This window comes from Caretta caretta, chromosome 11, assembly GCF_965140235.1.
Source record: "Caretta caretta isolate rCarCar2 chromosome 11, rCarCar1.hap1, whole genome shotgun sequence".
NCBI classification, from domain to species: Eukaryota; Metazoa; Chordata; order Testudines; family Cheloniidae; genus Caretta; species Caretta caretta.
The window spans coordinates 41,740,903-41,759,688 of NC_134216.1; the positions used below are offsets into that span (position 1 = coordinate 41,740,903).

The 18,786-nt window shown below is 43.0% G+C and overlaps 1 protein-coding gene across 2 annotated transcripts; it reads left to right on the forward strand.

The window, feature by feature from the left end:
* The first annotated feature begins 774 nt into the window (after positions 1-774).
* On the forward strand, positions 775-14,310 carry CDCA7 (cell division cycle associated 7). 2 transcript variants are annotated; one of them, XM_048869948.2, is made up of 10 exons: positions 780-1,105; positions 5,165-5,287; positions 5,690-5,800; positions 7,318-7,566; positions 7,976-8,053; positions 9,002-9,190; positions 9,716-9,856; positions 10,072-10,221; positions 11,419-11,555; positions 11,931-14,310. In XM_048869948.2, exons 1-10 carry the CDS (start codon positions 1,040-1,042, stop codon positions 11,959-11,961), a joined length of 1,275 nt encoding a protein of 424 aa, XP_048725905.1. In that variant the 5' UTR covers positions 780-1,039; the 3' UTR covers positions 11,962-14,310. The 2 variants fall into 2 exon arrangements, with proteins under 2 accessions (XP_048725906.1, XP_048725905.1); XM_048869949.2 differs by lacking the exon at positions 5,690-5,800 and having other exon boundaries at positions 775-1,105.
* The last annotated feature ends 4,476 nt before the right edge of the window (positions 14,311-18,786 follow it).

Consider the following 18,786-nt stretch of genomic DNA (forward strand, 5'->3'; position numbering starts at 1 on the left):
TGCAGGGTATCTGCTGAAAGAAGACCCCAGATCCTGTACAGCACCAACCCTGGACACAAACTTCAAATCAAACAGGACCCAGAACACTGTGAAGCAAACATTTTTCTCTACAACAAATTGCATGGAGGATTTTCCATTTCCAGAAAGTGTTTTGTTAAAACAATTACAATCCTTCCAAAATGTGTTGTGGTTTATGCAAAATATTTTAAAATTATTCTGTTTAGCTATTCATCTTTTTATGAGTAAATATTTATTCGTGAGAAAAATACTTTAAGTTCACTTTAGCTTAACTTCTCAATCGTCTCCTCTTGATTTCTGTCCTAAAGCTATCTGCAGTAAAGTCTTACCTACTCGTGATGCATTGGGCATAAACTTACAGGCTCTCTGTGTGCTAAAGAGCCATGGACTGAAGTGGCTTTTCATCATCTCTCTGCTATCCGTGCATGAATTGGCCAGAGAAGGAAATGTGCCTACACGGTTTATTTCGTTCCATAACACATTCGTTTGTGGCTGATGATACGCTCTGCAGGGCAGCAGGATCAGTCCTGCCCCTGTGCACTGACCCGACCCCCTCCCAGGGGCACTGGGGACTAACCACGCAGACGCCACGTGCACGAGGGGCGAGCCTGCAGACCGCTCTGTCTCCCCCCATCCCCTCCCCTCCCCTCCCCATATGCAAATACTACTGCTTTGCTACAGGGAGCATTTCGCGCCACAGAATTAGGCCCTTACAGTACCACAAACTCCACTGCAGGAAAAAATATTCGAGGATGCTTTCGGCCCCCTCTTTGCACTCCACGGAGCCCTCTGCTGCTCTCTGCACAGGGAGCAGGCTGTCTGTTGCACGGGGGAGCAGTAAGGGGTCCTCGCCTAGAGGGGTGTTGCCTGCACCTTCCAGGACTCGGGCTCCAACGCGGGAAAGGTGCCCCCAGTCCCCGCCCCCCTGACAGTCCCGAGCTGGTTTGGCGCGAGCTCGCAGCCTCCTGTCGACCTTCCCAGTCCAGCGCACGCTGCCCGGATCGCGCCCGGGCTACCCGTTATGACTAGCCGTTACAAGAACCGCGCGCGCCCTGCAGCTGGTAGCATGGATCCCTTCGGCATGCAAGTGAGTGGCGGACGGGGGCCCAGGGCTGAACGCGTGCTGGAGCGGGGAGTGCAATGCATTACAGGCTCTGGAGGACGGGGACGTGCAGTGATTGTAGGCACCGGAGGCTGAGCGGGGCAGAGGGTGCAGTGAGTTGCACGATCCGGAGGAAGGGGGCTGAATGAGATGGGGGCGGGGGGGGGATGCAGTGAGTTGCAAGCGTTGGCGGATGGGGGCTGAGGGTGCAGTGAGTTGCACCCGTCGGAGGAAGGGGGTTGAATGAGATGGGGGCGGGGGGGGATGCAGTGAGTTGCAAGCGTTGGCGGATGGGGGCTGAGGGTGCAGTGAGTTGCACCCGCCGGAGGAAGGGGGCTGAATGAGGTGGGGGGGGATGCAGTGAGTTGCAAGCGTTGGCGGATGGGGGCTGAGGGTGCAGTGAGTTGCACCCGCCGGAGGAAGGGGGCTGAATGAGATGGGGGCGGGGGGGGGATGCAGTGAGTTGCAAGCGTTGGCGGATGGGGGCTGAGGGTGCAGTGAGTTGCACCCGCCGGAGGAAGGGGGCTGAATGAGGTGGGGGGGGGGTGCAGTGAATTGCACGCGTTGGCGGATGGGGGCTGAGCTAGCTGCAGGAGGGAGGCTGAGGGGCGGTAAGTTGCAGACTCCGGAGGAGGGGGGCTGAGCGGGGCGCGGTGCAGGAAGCTGTAGGCGGTGAAGTGGGGGGGGGGGGGAAGCGGGGTAGGCTGCGGGCGCTGGCTGGATGTGGCGGCCCGAGCTTTCGCTGCGGTGGCGGCCCGGCAGCTCCCGCCCCCCTCCCCACACACGTGTCCCCGTGGAAACACGCTGCGACGCCCCCCCCCTTTTTTTTTTGCGGGGGTGGAGGTGTCCCTGCAGGCGGGGGCCGTGGCGGCGGCGCTCGGACAGCGGACCCTCCGGGGCAGTCTGCGCTATTGGTCCGCCTGGACCCTTCCAAACTCGCTTTCAGCCCGATGCGTCCCCCCGGTCCCGGGGTCAGTCGCGTCGATTGCGGCGGGAGCCCCGTGGCCGGGCTCGCTGCTGGCCCGGCTGGCCGAGGGATCCTGTGGGAAAGGTGGAGGAGGCAGGCAGCCCTGCCGCGTGTCCCGGCCGGCACGCTGAGCCGCGTGTCTGCTCCCGCGCCCCGCCCTGTGCTGCTTCCAGGCTCGGCGGAGCCTGCTGCCAGCTCGGCTCCCCGGCTCTGCCCCAGCCGCTCAGCCCTGCCGCTCGTCCGGCCCATGGCGATCTCTGCCCTTCAGAGCTTGCTGACTGGGGTCCCTGAGCTTTGCGAAATCCAAACAAGGTCCTTGCACTCTCTCCCCATCAAAACAAGGGTGGCTGCAGGCTCCCAGTTGAGTAGGACGTGTCTCCATGCAAAGCTGCGGCCTTCCCACTGTCTGGGTGGAGGAGAGCTTTGCGAGCTAAATAAAGCCCTGGGGATCGCTCACTGGAGGAGAGCCCGGTGTCCCCAGGTCCCCACTGTGTTGGGAAGAAATACTGGTTAAAAACTGTTCTTTAGAAAGTCTCTCCATGTCTACTGGATTTATTTTGCACTGGCGTGGCTTCATTGGTCTTGCTCTGCATCTTGGTGCAGTGTGTGCCACTTGTGGTTTATAGCCGCCTAATTAGCCACATTGCTGTCAAAGAAGCCCTCACTACTCTGGGATGATTAAAATAGAAAGGATTTACAGTGAAGATGGTCAGGTTCACTTCTCTTGCCCATTTTGGGGTGCCGCAACTACCATGTTGGGGTGACCTGGTTGACACTCAGTAGGGTTCTATCTTGTGGTGTAAACAGGACCTAACTGATGTGCCTGTAGCACACTGCAGACACAGTTTGGAGGGACAGTTGAAACTCAGGTCCCTTCAAACAGAATAGTGCGTTAATAATGGAATAGGAATTCGCAAAAAGAAAAGGAGTACTTGTGGCACCTTAGAGACTAACCAATTTATTTGAGCATGAGCTTTCGTGAGCTACAGCTCACTTCATCAGATGTTTACCATGTTTACCATCTGATGAAGTGAGCTGTAGCTCTCGAAAGCTCATGCTCAAATAAATTGGTTAGTCTCTAAGGTGCCACAAGTACTCCTTTTCTTTTTGCGAATACAGACTAACACGGCTGTTCCTCTGAAACCTGGAATAGGAATTGTGGTTGTTGTGGCTTGGAAAGGACTTTTCAGGCTGTCTTGTGCTTATCTAGTGCAGTGTCTGCTCTGCACCACAGAGAGTGTAATGTAAGTTTTTACTGGAATGTTGCAAAAAGAAAAGGAGGACTTGTACTCACTTCAGCTGTAGCTCACAAAAGCTTATGCTCAAATAAATTGGTTAGTCTCTAAGGTGCCACAATTTTCTTTTTGCGAATACAGACTAACACGGCTGCTACTCTGAAACCTGTCATTGGAATGTTGGTGTTTAAAAAAAAAAATCTTGCCCTTGGGGTTTTGTAAAAGTTCACATCTGACTCCATATTGAGCTGATACCTACTTTGTTTTTCCTCTGCAAACCTACCTTTACCTCTGCTGAAAAACAATAGGCTCTCTAAAGAATGTGCTTTTGGTGGGAGTGCAAAGTGTCTAATTGGGGTGGAAGCATACCACATTGGAGAATGATTAATAGAGTACTGAAGAAGTTTTAGGCTGGTTTACACCTAAAATTTAGGTTGACTAGCTGTGTCTCTCAGGGGTGAGAGAGATGTTGTTAAAGTGACCTAAACCCCAGTGTAGATATTGCTACATTGACAAGAATTATTCCATTGGCCACTTTTTGGTGGTGGGGATTAATTACAAAGTGATGGAAAACCCCTTTCGATTGCTGTACCACATGTTTACACTACAGTGCTATAGCTGTCTTGCTGTAGCGTGGACATAGCCTTACCCTCTCCATTGGCCAGATTAAAAAAGTAGTAGCTATGATCCGGGTGGAAGCAAATAGCTGTGTCTGATTGTGAGGAAAAAGAGAGACTGGTCTGCATGTTGGTGCAAATTTCAAACTCAGAACTGGCGGGGGAAGGGAGGTGGCAATCGTTTCTACAGTTGTGTTAGAATTAGATTACGTTCTCATGGCTCAGACAAGTGTATGCAATATCCAGCATGTGCAGACAGCACATATCTTTAAACCTCTCTGTGTGGCTACATTTTAAAGAGATTTCTTAAATATTTTGGGCTCAATGAGGTTGGCCTATGAATTGCTAGTAACCATAAGAGTTCTTTCAGCTTGGCATGAGCCACATCAATCACTGGTCACGTTGCAGTAACTTTTGGGTGGTGTAGTGTGTTTAAATATGGGTACAGACATGGGTCTCCATTTACAACTCAAAATCTTAAACCATATTTACTGAGGATCTGTGAGATTCCAAGGAAAAGGATAAATTTAAAGGCCATCAAAAGATAAGACATTACAACCCAATGATGGTACCTAATGAAGTAATAAGCCATTGTCCCTAAAGCAGTTGTTCCAGTGTTCCTTTTCTGGGTTTTTTTAATGCTTTAAAGAAATTTAGTTGATTAGTATTTGATTTCAGAAATTAAACTACAAACTAAAATGGTGATTTCTAGATGCTAGTCACACTCTATAAGATTCAACATAAAATAAAACTTGAAGGACTTTCAGAAGGGATGTAACTAATTTTGGTGGGATTTTTCACAAAAGCTATTATTTGTCAGAAGAAAGAAGAAACATTTATAATATTCAAGGATAAATCACTTATGTTAGTGACCAGAAATGCATTAGAGCAGAAACTACTCAATTTGAATTTTAGAGCTCTACTCCTGTTTCTTTTCAGTGCTGATGGTGTACTGAATGGATACAAGTCTACTGCATATCTGAAAATTTAACCACATTAGGCTTTATAAGCACACTTTTAAAAGCTAGTGTACTATAGTGTAAATCATATTTTAATATTACATCCGATGAAGTGAGCTGTAGCTCACGGAAAGCTTATGCTCAAATTAATTTGTTAGTCTCTAAAGTGCCACAAGTACTCCTTTTCTTTTTGTGGGTACAGACTAACACGGCTGCTACTCTGAAACCTGTCATATTTTAATGGTATTGTCATCCTCCCCTTGCAGCAAGCAGACCTTTCAGGAAAGAAGAACTTCATAGCATTCCGAAATATGAAATTGATCCCCATGGAAACGTCATCATCTGATGACAGTTGTGACAGTTTTGGTTCTGATAATTTTGCAAACACCGTAAGTACAGTACATGAATAAACAGAACTGAATGTGCTGTGTTGAAAATGTCCCAAATGCTTCATGTGTGATTTAAAACTGCTTGCTATGCTTACATTTCTATACAGTAGCTATGAATCTACAGTATGCACTATAATTTCATTTCACTTTTTGCTTGTCCTTCTAGGTAATTGTTGGAGGCAGATTAGCTATTTATTCTATTCTTTGAAATGTCGCTTAAATTAATATGCCTGATGATTTGCCGTAACAGCTCTGAAACCATTTGTAAATCCCTGAACCATTTTGTTTTCTTTGTTACAAAAGCTATTCTCTTGTAGTGCACTTGTAAATGTGATTGGCTGTCTGCATGGTTCATGAAAAATTGGTTCTTTTTTTAAAAAAGTGTTTTTATTCTTTTTACAGAAACCAAAGTTTAGGTCAGATATCACAGAAGAACTGGCTAAAATTTTTTGTGAGGACTCGGATGATGATTCGTTCTGTGGTTTTTCAGAAAGTGAGATTCAAAATGTATTGGTGAGATATGCAAATTAACTCACTAGTTTTAAAGTTTAAGTAATTACTAATTACTGAAATGTTACAGCCTCTAGGACACTTGCCAAATATAACTTTCCTTAATTTTAAAATCGCTTCTCTAAGTGTATGAGAGCGTGTGAATGCCTAATATGGAGAAAACTAAATTAAGTCTTGCAAGAGATAAAATTTGTGCATTTTAGAAAAATACTGTTTTTCCAGATTTAAAATTTAACTAGTACAGATTGAAACTTTGTTTATTGGATATGTACTCTGTTCGTGAGCATCTTGTATTTTCTTTTAAAACTGTTTGGACAAGATGGCCATCATTTGCTACAATCTGTGAGTTAGCATGACATGATATTGGTCTTCATGGCACTTGTGTAGCATAACAGGAAACAGTACAGGAAATTCTACACTTTGTAGGCAATGTAGAAATAGCAATAGATAGTAGAATTTCCCCCCTTCTACCTTTAATCAACTGCAGAACATCATAGCAGGCTTACTGCTTAAAAATAGCCCAAGAATAAATATTGAGCATTGTAGAGAGCAATATATTCATATTGCATGTAACATGGGTTATTGGAGTATTATGTCAAGGGATGTCTAGGGAAAAGAGTAGGTGCTCTTCTTGTAGAAAGAATACACATCTAAGTTAAATAATGAATAGTAGTTCAGAGAACTAACAGACAAAGTACGCTCATATATTCAAGAAAAGGGCAAGGACAAGCAATAACAGCATGAAAATTGGTGAGCAAGAACCACATATCAAGCTTAATACAAAATTATAGAAAATGGGATTGTCAGTATGAGCCTTGACAAGCAGAAAAAGAAGTACTAATGGTCCACAGCAAGGTGGCTGTTAGACAGGTTAGTCGTAGATGGAAGCAACTTTATTTTGGTTAAAGTAAGATAAGACATGTCACCGAGTGGATAATTAATTAAGCAAACAAAAAATAGAATAACTATCTTCATTGGCATCACTAGTAAATTCTCATTACAATTGTGAACAGCATCAGAATACTAAGTTGATAAAATACTTGATTTGGGGACCGTAATTGTCTCAATGGCTATTTGAGTTGGGGCTGTATTTGTCTCAATGGCTAGTCCTGTGAGTAAGTTACAATTTGCTAGTGATCTTGTTTCCGTATCCATTGAATTCTTTGTAGTTTACAAACTTAGGCCTGACCCTGCACAGAGAACCCTGGTGGGGGACTTGTACACCCATGTGGACTAACTTGCAGGATTGGGCCCTTAACGCGTACCAACTCAAACAACATTTTTCTCTGAAATATTTTTACTAACTAGACTTACGAGTAAAACTAATCTCTCTCTTTCTGTGTATTGGAGCACTCTGTAAAACCACAAAACTTGTCAGGGGGTTTCATGGGTAGTAGTGCCCAAAACTTCAAAAAAATAAAATAAAGCAACCTAGATTTCAGGTTGATAAACTTGCGTGTCAGACTAAACCATACAGCAATCCAGTGTCATTCATAAACAACAATATTGGTTTTTGATAGAAATTGGAGTCAGACTGTAAGGAAAATGGCTTACGTGCTAAGGAGAAGTTGCAATATAGGAGACATGAGAGACGCTCGATTCCTTTGAAAGTGGCTATGAAGTTTCCAACTCGAAGGTCTAAAAGGGGAAAGAGTGAAATAGCATCACCCCCTGAAATACAACCATCTGCTTTGGATTCTGACTCTGAAGAAAAGGGCCCCAAATTCTTAGAGAAAAGAGCTCTAAACATAAAGGAAAACAAAGCAATGGTAGGTATGCAGGAAAGTTCTTCAATTCATTTTTCTCCTTGACTTCTAATCTCCACGCAGTTCTCTTCTCTTATATAAGTTAACATTAATGGGAGTTATGTGAATGCATTAACAGAAATTTAGAGCCCTGATACGGCACATTCACTGGCATATGAAAATCCACATACTGAAATAGGTTCTTCAGCAGACATCTGGGTATTCTAAAGCCTTATTCCATGTTTAGGCTGGCAGCCTATTAAGCCTAAGCATCATTTTCAACCCACTGTCAGGCACCAGGATATAAAAATAAGATCTCAAAGAATATGACTGCATTTCCTATAAGGCAGTTGTACTTCTAGGCAATTGCCCTAATTTAATAATAGCACATAAACTCTTTTTTAAGACCATATATTTTTCTTTTTTTCCCTAGCTTGCAAAACTAATGGCTGAATTAAAAAATGTCCCTGGCATTTTCACTGGCAGAAGATCATTGTCAACTACCAGCCCAGTAAGTAGAAATTTAATTTCTGTTTGTCTTATACTTCAATCATCTGAGTGTATCTACTTTTGATTTAAAAAAACAAAAACCCTTTCAAATAAAAAGCTTAATAGACCAAGTAAATCAAAGTCCAGTTGTTCAGAATTTTATTACTTGTTAAAACAATCATCCCAGTTGTGCAATTCCCTTTTGATTTGCCGTTCTATAAAAACTGAACAACATAGGCACCTGGAAGTGTCCATATCAAAGGCCAATTAAAGCCATAAAGCAAAACAAAACCGCTTTCTAAATGCTTATTTACACAAATGGAGAAAGGGGGGATGGGGGGCTTAAGCTTCAAAGGTCAGGTCTGAATGTCATCAACAGTTTGAAGGTGCTTGGATCCAGATTCTGGTTTGGGCCCATCTATATGTTTTACAGCTGCAATATCAATCTACTTAAGGGGGCAGCATGTCCCAGTGAATGGGTCACAGGATGGGGAGTCAGGAGTACCTGGATTCTACTCCTGGCATTACCAATGACTTGCTTGTATGACGTTGGGCATGTACTTTTCCTTTGTTGTGCCTCAGTTCCCCATCTGTAAAATGGGAATAAAGATAATATACCCTTCTAAATAAAACATGTTGAAAAGTACTATTAAAGTGCTATTTATTTGATTGATTATTAAGGTACTTGGAATCCTACTGAAAATATATGCTTTTCCATAAAACAGACAAACATATCTAAGCTCATTGAGACTCTCTTATGTTTACACAAGTGAATTGCTGCCTTCTACCTTATATAGGCACTGCCTGCTGCTTGGGGCTTTGTATGTTTCTACAGTTTGTTGAATGGCAAAGGTGAATTTACCTGCAATGTTGAAATTGTGCTCCATTTTCCGTACTAGAAACAAAGTTATTTTGTTTTTGTTTGCCTTTGAGGGCAAAGGGCTTTGTTTTAACTCATTTTTTCTTCCAGCGTCCAAAACGGGCTCCAAGAAGCTCGTTTCCCCAAAATGCTTTAAGGAGGAACCCAGACCGAATTTCTCGGCCTCACACAAGATCTAGGTCCCTGATTGATGGACCACCTACTCCGTTACAAGAGGAGGAAGATGATGACAAGTACAGCTTAGTGAGGAGAAGAAAGCTGTCTGATGAATACTCAGAGGTATGTTTAATGTGTTTGCCTTTTACAGTAGAACATTAATTGGGGAAACTTTAAAAATATAATTTGGTATTGGTTATTCAAATAAGTGCAGCTTAAGCCTGGTTGTTGGTCTCTTTGGCAGAGCTAGAAGCTCATGCAGAGCTAGCTGGTGTTCCAGTCCACACAGAGGCTAATGGGAGGTGTGGGAAAAAATGGAGTGTATTGCACAATTACCTTCTTACTTTATTTTTATTATCACAGTGGACGAATTGTCACTTTCTCCACTATAGTAGGAGCTAAAAAAAATCAAATAGCATTTGATTTCTGTTCTGTTACATTTCTAGAACTAAAGCTGGAGACCTGGATTGAGATTTTCAAAGCATCCCATTAACTCAGTACTCGTCTGCTAACTCTAGTGGAAGATACACATCTAAATCCCTTAAACTGCTTTGAAATTCTCTGCCCTTGTTTGTGTGGGGTTTCTGCTGGCAGTAATGTTATGACCACAAAATAAAACTTAGATTTTGATTCTTCCACACCCTTCAGCAAGAGATTCAAACTCCCAGGAGAAGTCGCCCTGGTGCTATGGCTCTTCCTCACATAGTGCGTCCAGTGGAAGAAATAACAGAGGAAGAGTTGGATAATATTTGTGAAACTGCCCGAGATAAAGTATATAACCAGGTGATGGTAAGTGTATTGCAAATCAGAGAAATGCAGATTGTGTATGTTAAGATAGCTTTCTCTTTTGGGTTCCCCTTAAGAATGTCAAGTCTTGGAAGAAGTACTAATACAAATACCAAAACTATTTGCAAGGGATGGGTTGTTTGTTAAATGAGCTGTCTTGTTAACTAAACTACCTCTCTTGGCTTTCTTGTCTCCTGAACACCTGTTTGTTGATGTAGGGATCCACTTGTCATCAGTGTCGCCAAAAAACTATAGACACAAAGACAAACTGTCGTAACCCAGACTGTGTAGGTGTGCGAGGTCAGTTCTGTGGACCTTGTCTTCGCAATCGATATGGGGAAGATGTCAGGACTGCATTGCTGGATCCAGTAAGATAATTTAATGTGGGCACGGGGTTTGTCATGCTTAATATAGTGGGAGCCAAGTTCATGGAGCAATGGATTGTAGGTAACGCTGAAGATAGGATGTTGGTGGGCGAGCTGTGTTTTAATGCCTTTTAATACTGTAGTGCATGCATGCTTTCGTCTTTAAATATGTCAGAGCATCATGGGTGGGGGTTCACAGTGGAGACTTGAACTCATATGTGTCCTGTTGCCTTGTGTAATTCACAATTCTGAGTTAGTGTCCAGGTTCTCTATACAATGCATGGGGAGAATGGGATTCCCAAATACCAGCATGCGGAGTGGGGAGCGACTCATCCAGAGTGTGGGAGACCCAAGTTCAAATCCCCACTCTGTCTGATGGAGCAGGGACTTGACCTTGGGTCTCTCTCCTCCCACGGGAGTGCCCTAATCACTGGGCTGTTGAGTATTCTGGGTGGGTCCCTCTTATTTTGTCCTCTTGGATCTGTTTCACCATACGTAAATAATTAAATGGTCATTGGGCCAGAGACAGACTGATTGTAGAGCCCAGTGGTTACAGTCCTGGACCTGGGAGTTGGGAGAGTCAGGATCCAGTTTCTTTGCTTCAGAGAAGATTTATACACAGTTGCACAGCTCCAACAGATTGCAAAAGACTTGTCCCTGAGCAGGGGTTTCGTGAATACCCGTGCCACTAAAGTTCTCCTTGCCACTCCTACGTACCTTATGGTACCACGCAGTTCCGCTAGCTACTGTCATAATAACTATCAATTATGGAAGCAGTGCAGCCACAAAAGCATATTCGTGAACTTCAAGCTATTGAATTCTCAAAACCAAGTGGCTCACTTTTGTCTGGCTTTAGTGCCCGTGATGTAGGGAAAGAAATGCTGTCTCTCATCCTATGGAAGGCTACAGCGCAGGAGTTCAGCCAGTTGTCTTGAACAGAGAGCTAATTGTCACGATGTTGGGTTTGGAAGGGAGTGGGGAAAATTGGGATGCTCCTTGTGGCTCCATTGAAAGTACAGAAGATGCCTAGCACATTGGAAAACTTACTCTTTACTCACAAACACTAGCATTTGTTGGCATATCTTGACAGCATCTGTGCTAGCATGGAATTGTTTTGAGCCAGTGCCAGAGAGGGAAAGGAGTGGGATGAGGAGTCTCTGAGATTTTAGTTTCTTTAAAAGATGTCTTATTTTTCTTTAGAACTGGCACTGCCCACCTTGTCGTGGAATCTGCAATTGTAGCTTCTGCAGACAGCGGGATGGCCGGTGTGCTACTGGTGTGCTGGTTTATTTGGCCAAGTATCATGGCTATAACAATGTTCATGCTTACTTAAACAGGTAATTGCTATTTTTTTGCATGGTCCAGTTTTGTGTGTTAGGCAAGGGTCTGAAAGCCAGGAATGGAGAAATCCTGGCTTCTCCACTGAATTGCTTTGAAGTCTTAGTTAGGTAAATCTCTTATCCTCAGACCTGTCATCTGTGAAATTGAGATGATCTCAGAAGGATCTCATGGGAATTGATTGTTACTACTTAGTAATGTGCCAAAGTGGTGTACAGTGTAAACACTAAGTACTTATTCTGCTGGCAGTGAAGTTCAGTTATTACTTAGTCCACAGCTTTCAAACTGTATCTAAACTGAATGGAAATCAAATTCTTTAATGGATCAATCTGCTTTTCTTGAAACTAAAAGTGGTTCCTCTTTGTATTTTGCAGTCTGAAACGTGAACTTGAAATGGAAGATTGAGGTTGTGATGGGTTGTCAGTGGCACCTTTCTATAGTCATGTGCTCTTTCATCCATGTCAGACTTCGTGTGCAGTTAATTGTTCAAACATCTGAGGGTTTTAATCCCAGGGTGATCAGCGTTTTCTTTTTTTCAGGTAAAAAGGGACATGGATTTTTTTCAAGATAATCAAAAGCTTTCCACAAATCATGTTGAGTCCTTTAAATATTGTTGGACAGGCTCTTTCTTTCCCCTTCCTGTTCTTACACAGTCTGGCTAGCATCCACATTTTTTCCCCCTTCCTCCCTGGAACGGGAAGTGAGACTTGACTTGGCTTTAAACTGATTAGTGTCTTGTTCACACAGTTGCCCTTGCTGCAGTTTTTATCCACAGTTAACAGTTATTGAAAATGTTAAATGCATTTAATATATTAATAGCTGTGTTTCTCATGGACCTAAATGGAAATGTAGATGTTAATCCTTGGCCTGGTGAAACTGGTTAATTTCTGTCTCATTAAAATTTAAAATTATTTTAGGAAGAGTAACAGTAGCAAATGGAAGCAGAAACCTTTTAGGTGCAGTGATGGATCTGCTTTAAAATTAGCAACTCCAAAATGATTACTAGTCCTTCAAGTTTAAAGAGGAAAAACTTACTTGAGATTGTTTGTTTGTTTTAAAAACTTCTTTACAATGCGTAGATTTCCAGCATTTGGTTTTATAGAGTGCTCAGAAGTGCAAAACAACAGTGGGGGCAAAAATGCTGCATAAATAAGGAATTAATATAAACGTTTAAAGTTTCCAGAGTGTGACAAAGTGGGCCAAAATACAACTGAAAGACTGCTTTTGAGTAGTCAAAAATCTTGATGGACTCTGTTGATGTCTTCCTTTGTGATGTGAGCATGGAACACTGTTGAAAACTTCTAGGGCAGCCACGCTTTTCCTCACTGAACTAGTACTGGTACTACAATGCTAATGTGAGTTGGCAACAATGATGGAAAATGATTGCACCCTGTTTATATTCGTGTTTCCACTATTGCTGCCAATAGTGATGCTGCATCAGTGCAAAGTCAGGAGTGAGACACTACTAGTATGTAAGTGCAAAACCTCCGTTTGGCATAGAGGCAGAAGGTCAGTTCGAGACGCTTACTTAATCAGTCACAAATAAGGTTGCAAGATCAAATGTAAGAAATCATATGTACTGTTTTTAGAGCTTTATGGACAAGTGGTCTCTAGCCATTTGGAAGTGGAGCCTGAATTTTCTTTTATTTTTTAAGAGCCAGTGGTTTCAAAGCCCATAGTTAGGATGGACCCTGTCTTGTACGAAACACATCTAGCTATGTAGTGCAACTCAGATTTGGATAACAAAGTATTTTAAAAAGAAATTAAATGTCCTGACTGCTGGGGTATTAAATGAGACTCCCAACCCTTTTTGATAAAAGCTAAAAAGTAATAGTCTAGGAGTACAGATGTAATGATTGAATATATTTTGGTAGCATTCACACATACTGTTGCCTGATCCTGAGCACAGTCTAGCTGTATTCCCACTTAAAGTGGTCTCAGCCTAGTTGTGGAACGTTATTTTGCGTGACATGATTAATGAACCATAAGTACAGCTAAAAGCAAGGACTTAAAAGTTGAAAAGATCTAGTGTGCTGCATGGATGAGACCACTGTAATGGCATGAAATGGAAAGAGCACTACATCGGCTGAACCAATGTAATTTTGAAAATGATTGTATAGTTAGTGAAGACTTCAAATGTAATGTTATAACTGAGATCAATCCCAAGTAGAATCATCTTGGATTTGTTGAGCCATAGCACTAGATATGGTCTTGGATCTTTCTGCTAGTAGGATATTTTATGCAACAACTGTTTTTCTCTGGTGGTTTTTGCCCCTTACCACAATTCAGCACCTCCTACTGCAGCAAGGAACTATAGTAAGCCAGAGTGAGACTCTTCAAAGGCAATTAGGCATCCAGCAACTCCCTCTGCCTTTCATGACTGTCATTGTGTTTCTCTGAAAATCTCCGTCCTGCCTCCAAACATTTTCTTTTAATTATGTCAAAGCTTGAACGGATGTATAGTCTAAGGTGGATAACACACTCATCCTAAATAGAGTGAATATTTCCTTGGTCAAAAATCTAAGGTTGATCTTTTGCATTTCATGAAGAGGGAACTATATGTGCTGTGATAATTCAGGTGACCTTCTAATTGAGTTGCTAAGCTGTGTAAGTATTTCTGAAAGGTTTGTATTAAGACAAGACCTTAATGCTCACCTTAAACATGTCATGTGAATAAATGCTGTAACTGGATCATCGGATCTATGAAGTGCTTTTGTACAAAATTTTATTTTGATAATAAAAGCTTTGTCAAGAGTTTCTGCCTCTTTTTTTGCTAACATTCAGTCTTACATAGGTTATCTTGTGCGTGCTTGCTTGCTTTTTTGTTGTTCGTTGGGTTAATGTTTATGCTAAAGTTTACTGCAGAATTAAAGAAAAATATCAACTAAATACATGGCCAGCTACTCTTTCTCAAAATAGAACGGCTTCCACTTTCTATCAGATCCCATGTGTAGCTATTGATGTGAAAGCCATTTGATTAGAGAAGTCTTCCTAATTATACACGCAGTGACATTGTCTAATTTTCGTTCTTGCCCCCAAAGATGCAGCTTCCCTCGTGGCTTATATATAAAGCTGCAAGTTGTATAAACTCATCCTTAAGCCAATACAAGACTTGGCTTTGTTTACTGTAGTAGAAGGTGATGTCGTTTTAGTTTGTATGCAAAAGACTATTATTGCTACTTGTAAATCAATTGCTAGACAGTTTAATTTTAAGTAATAGTGCATTTGTACAGTATGCATCCAGCAAACCAGGAATATACTAGTGCTTTACCAGAGCTGGGCACTGCTCATTAGTATAGTGTTTCCCCTCCCCAACATGAGTGAAACTGGGCCCAGTATAGAAAGAAGATAGGGGAATGGGAATAACTGCAATTGCAGTGAGAGACCAGGTGGGTGAGGTAACCTCTTTTATTGGACCTACTTCTGTTGGGGTGAGAGAAATTTACGCAGTGCTCTTATTCAGGTCTGGTGTGCTACTGAACAGTAAAAGTTCCATACTGGGCTTCAACCTACCCATAAGTCAAAGCATACTATTGAACTTACTCTGCAGTACCAGGGTCAACACAGCCAATGAGAGAAAAGTCCAGTACAGTGCTGTAGATTTCCTCCTCAGTTTGCTGTGCGCTAATACTCTGGGTAGATGTGTTCTGTTACTCACTTTAAAAGAGACATCTTTCCACGCTCCCTGCAGGCTGCAGCCCGTATATTAAAAGGCTTTAAGTCTGGGCCAAGCTAACTCAGTTTCTTCACGCACCCAATGTTCTGTGGGCCTTGCCTTAGTTTTTAAATGGAATGCCTACACGCAAGTGGAGCCTCTTAGTTTCGTTGTAAAAACTGGGCATTCATACATGTTTCTTAGCATCTCTCTGTCAGTGGGGAGGGTGCTCGCAAAAATAACAGGACTCACTGGTTCTGATGCTTTCAGAAAGATTACCAGCTATATGTTCCCCTGGAATGTCCCGGGGAGTGCCTGTAAATATTTTAATTTATGGCTATATGGATTCTTAATCACTTCAAAGTTAAAGTTGCATTTGTTTTTGACAGTAATGCTGAAGTGAACATACAAACACAAACTGAATATCTTGTGTTTTATTTAGTTACTAAGGGCCAGCTTCACAAAAGTAGGGGCCACTGTGGTACTCAAAATGACTCCTCAGCTGTTCCCGAACCTGTCCCCAGCAGTAGGCATGCAGACATCACCTAAGCATATATTCTGTTTACTGTATTTTTCATTCCATGCGTCCAATGAAGTGGGTTTTAGCCCATGAATGCTTGTGCCCAAGTACATTTGTTAGTCTCTGAGGTGCCACAAGGACTCCTAGTAGCTTTTGCTGATACAGACGAACACGGCTGCCACTCTGAAACCTAAACACTGACAGTATCTCACAGCCAAGGAGATGCTCATAGCCCTTGCGAAAGCCAAATCTCCACAGGTTCGGAAGCGGGATTCTCAAACTTGGTGTTCCCCCGGCCTATTTTGTCAGGCGTGAGATGTGTCACCCAGACTAACTATTAGGACACTCCTGGGGTGTATGTGGAAGACCCAACGTCAAATCCTGCTCTGACTGATCTGATGCTGGGACTTGAAGCCAGGTCTTGAAGTAAGTGCCAGAACGACTAAGGTATTGTGGGGTAGGTCCCTCTCAATCTCTCCTGCTGAAGCTTTTCCACGTAGTATAACTATTTATTAGGTACTGCAAAACTCAGCCTTGCAACTTTTCTGGTACTAGCCCAAAAGTAATGTGCAGTATTTGATGTTACAGTGGGCCCTTAAAAAAATGCAATCTAGTTCTAGTGAGAGGATCTGTTCTAGGGCTAGTCCCAAATTAAACATAGAGCTTTAATCAGAATTAAATTTTAAGTGCTCCGGCTGCAATCTTGCTGGAGTCTCCATCAAGCTTATTAACCACATTTAGCAATGGGAGAAATTACATTTCCTATTGCTCTAGCCTATTTTTAATTGCCTTTGGTTTGTGAGCTGCATGTGGCTCTTGTGCAGTTTGCAGCACCCACCTCCATACCCTCCCATTCTCCACCGACCAGACCATGTGGTGGGGGAGCTCGGGACCTCTGCCTTGCAGCAGTGTCGGGGGGTAGGTGCTTCTGCCCACAGGGGAGGAGCGGGTCTCAGGGCTTCAGCTCCTCAGGGTGTTCCTGCCAGGGGCCGGGGCTTCAGGAAAAGCGGGGCTGAAGCCCTGAGCCCTGGCAGGCTGCCCCAGCTCTTGAACATCTAAAGAGTGGGGTAGGTGGCTTGGAGGGTCAGTAAGTCTGACCACCCCTGGGTTATCGTGTGAATACTAGTGTTGACCATGACTCACCAAGAAAAAAAATACTCTCAAACTCACATTTTCTTTTTTGTACACTAAAGAAAAATGGTCACACTCGAAAGGGGGGGAGGGGCGTGGAATTACTTAGCCAGTGGTTTTTCCTTTGGATTTAGGGAAGGGTTTTTTTCACACCTGCCATCTTAATGCACATTCCTGCTTTTTCCTACAAGGAAGCCTTAATCTGGTGAAGGCTTTTGGTTTGTTTTTTTAACCTAATTTTCTTGGAAACGATGGTGATTAGGTATAATGCTGAAAGTGTAACAAGTGTACAAGTGTGAGGGTCCAAAACTCTTGCTCCAATTATAACTTAGTTTGCTTAAGTAATCAAGCTGTAGTGTGTGTGTGTGTGTCTTTTTGTAGGTGCAAAACTGCCCCTGCAAACTCAGGGTCTTGCTGACGACTAGGCCTGCAAAAAATTCTGGCCACAGTCTACATACTCGCTCTGCCACAGACTTCCTGCATGGCTTTGGGCAAGTCTCTGAGGGCATGGTTATGCTATAGTGGCACAGCTATGGCACTGTAGCTATGCTGCTGTAGTATAGATGCTCCCTACATCTATAGAAGGGGTTTGTCTGTTGATGTAGTTAATCCATCTGTTTAAGCGGCAGTAGCTAGGCGAACGGAAGAATCCTTCCGGCAACCTAGCTGCAGCTATACTGGGGGCGAGGTTGCCCAAACTACAATGTTAAGCACACACAATTTTCACAGCTCTGTGAGCCATAGACAGGGCCTGCGTCTCTGTGCCTGAGATCCCCAGGTGGGGATAATAAGCACGTCCCTACCTTGTAAGGGTATTGTATGGACAACTAAATTTAAATATAGTGAGATGCTCAGATACTACAGTTGTGGCAACTGTGTCCAGGGATGCCAACCTGATTTGCCAGTACAATCATATATTCAGAGATGTTAAAGGCCAGAGGGGATCATTAGATCATCTAGGCTGATCTCCATTATAACACAGGCCAGAGATTTCATCCAGTTTCACCCTGTAATGACCCCAATAACTTGTGTTTGGCTAAAACATATATTCCATAAGATCTTCTCCTGTTTATGCATTGGTGCTGGAACTAGGGGTGCTGATGCACCTGACCTGGCTCGATGTTTGGTTCAATGGCTGTCAGCACCCTTCCCCTCCACTGCCAGAATTGTTCCAATACCCCTGCTTTATGGTTTGAATGCAAACTTGTATTTGCAGAGTTGAGGCCCTCTTAAAAATCAGCCCCTCTCAGCTTAATGATATTTTCATCAAGGCTGAAAGTCCCTCCACCCTCAACCTGGAAATAATGCCCTTAATATTTTGTTCACCTTCCAAGTATAGGCCATGTACCTATGCCCGGTCTCTAGCAAGCTGAGTAAACTCATCTTTGTATTTCTTAGTGGCATCCATTGTTCAGTCTGTCTTATCTAAAGATCATTCATTTTTATGGGATATGGTAGCCTCTGCATTACAAACAAGATTTTTTAATTGAATCACTCTGTCTAGGTATCCTACTGGTCTTACTGGTCTCTAGACTTCTACAACATGCAAGTTTGTGTAACACTTTAATGTTAATAGTCTGTGTTTGCACCATAACTGTGAGGAAAAATCTTGACTAGGAAAAGGGGTTGTATTTTGGGTAGCTAAGCTGGACCAAAGTTCAACATTTTCCCTAGTGCAAATAAAGAGTAACACTTTTAGGTTGATGAGGATAGGCTAAGATCCTGCCTGCAATCGGCCTCTTAGGTATCTTCAGAAAAGTAGCACCAAATGAGCTGCAATGTATAGATACCTAATTCAGAGGAGCTTTCTAAGCGGGTCTTATTTACATGCTGGTAAGTCAGGCTGCGGGGCAATTCTGACTTAGAAATCAGTAACTCCACTGCAATCAATGGAGTGTAAGTTAAATCAGAATCTGGCCCACAG

What these genes read in the sequence shown, in the direction of transcription:
- CDCA7 (XM_048869948.2), top strand. Translation starts at nt 1,040, where the DNA reads ATGACTAGCCGTTACAAGAACCGCGCGCGCCCTGCAGCTGGTAGCATG. An exon ending in GTGAGATTCAAAATGTATTG is followed by an intron (nt 5,801 to 7,317) that starts GTGAGATATGCA and finishes GGTTTTTGATAG; the next exon opens with AAATTGGAGTCAGACTGTAA. An exon ending in CATTGTCAACTACCAGCCCA is followed by an intron (nt 8,054 to 9,001) that starts GTAAGTAGAAAT and finishes TTTTTCTTCCAG; the next exon opens with CGTCCAAAACGGGCTCCAAG.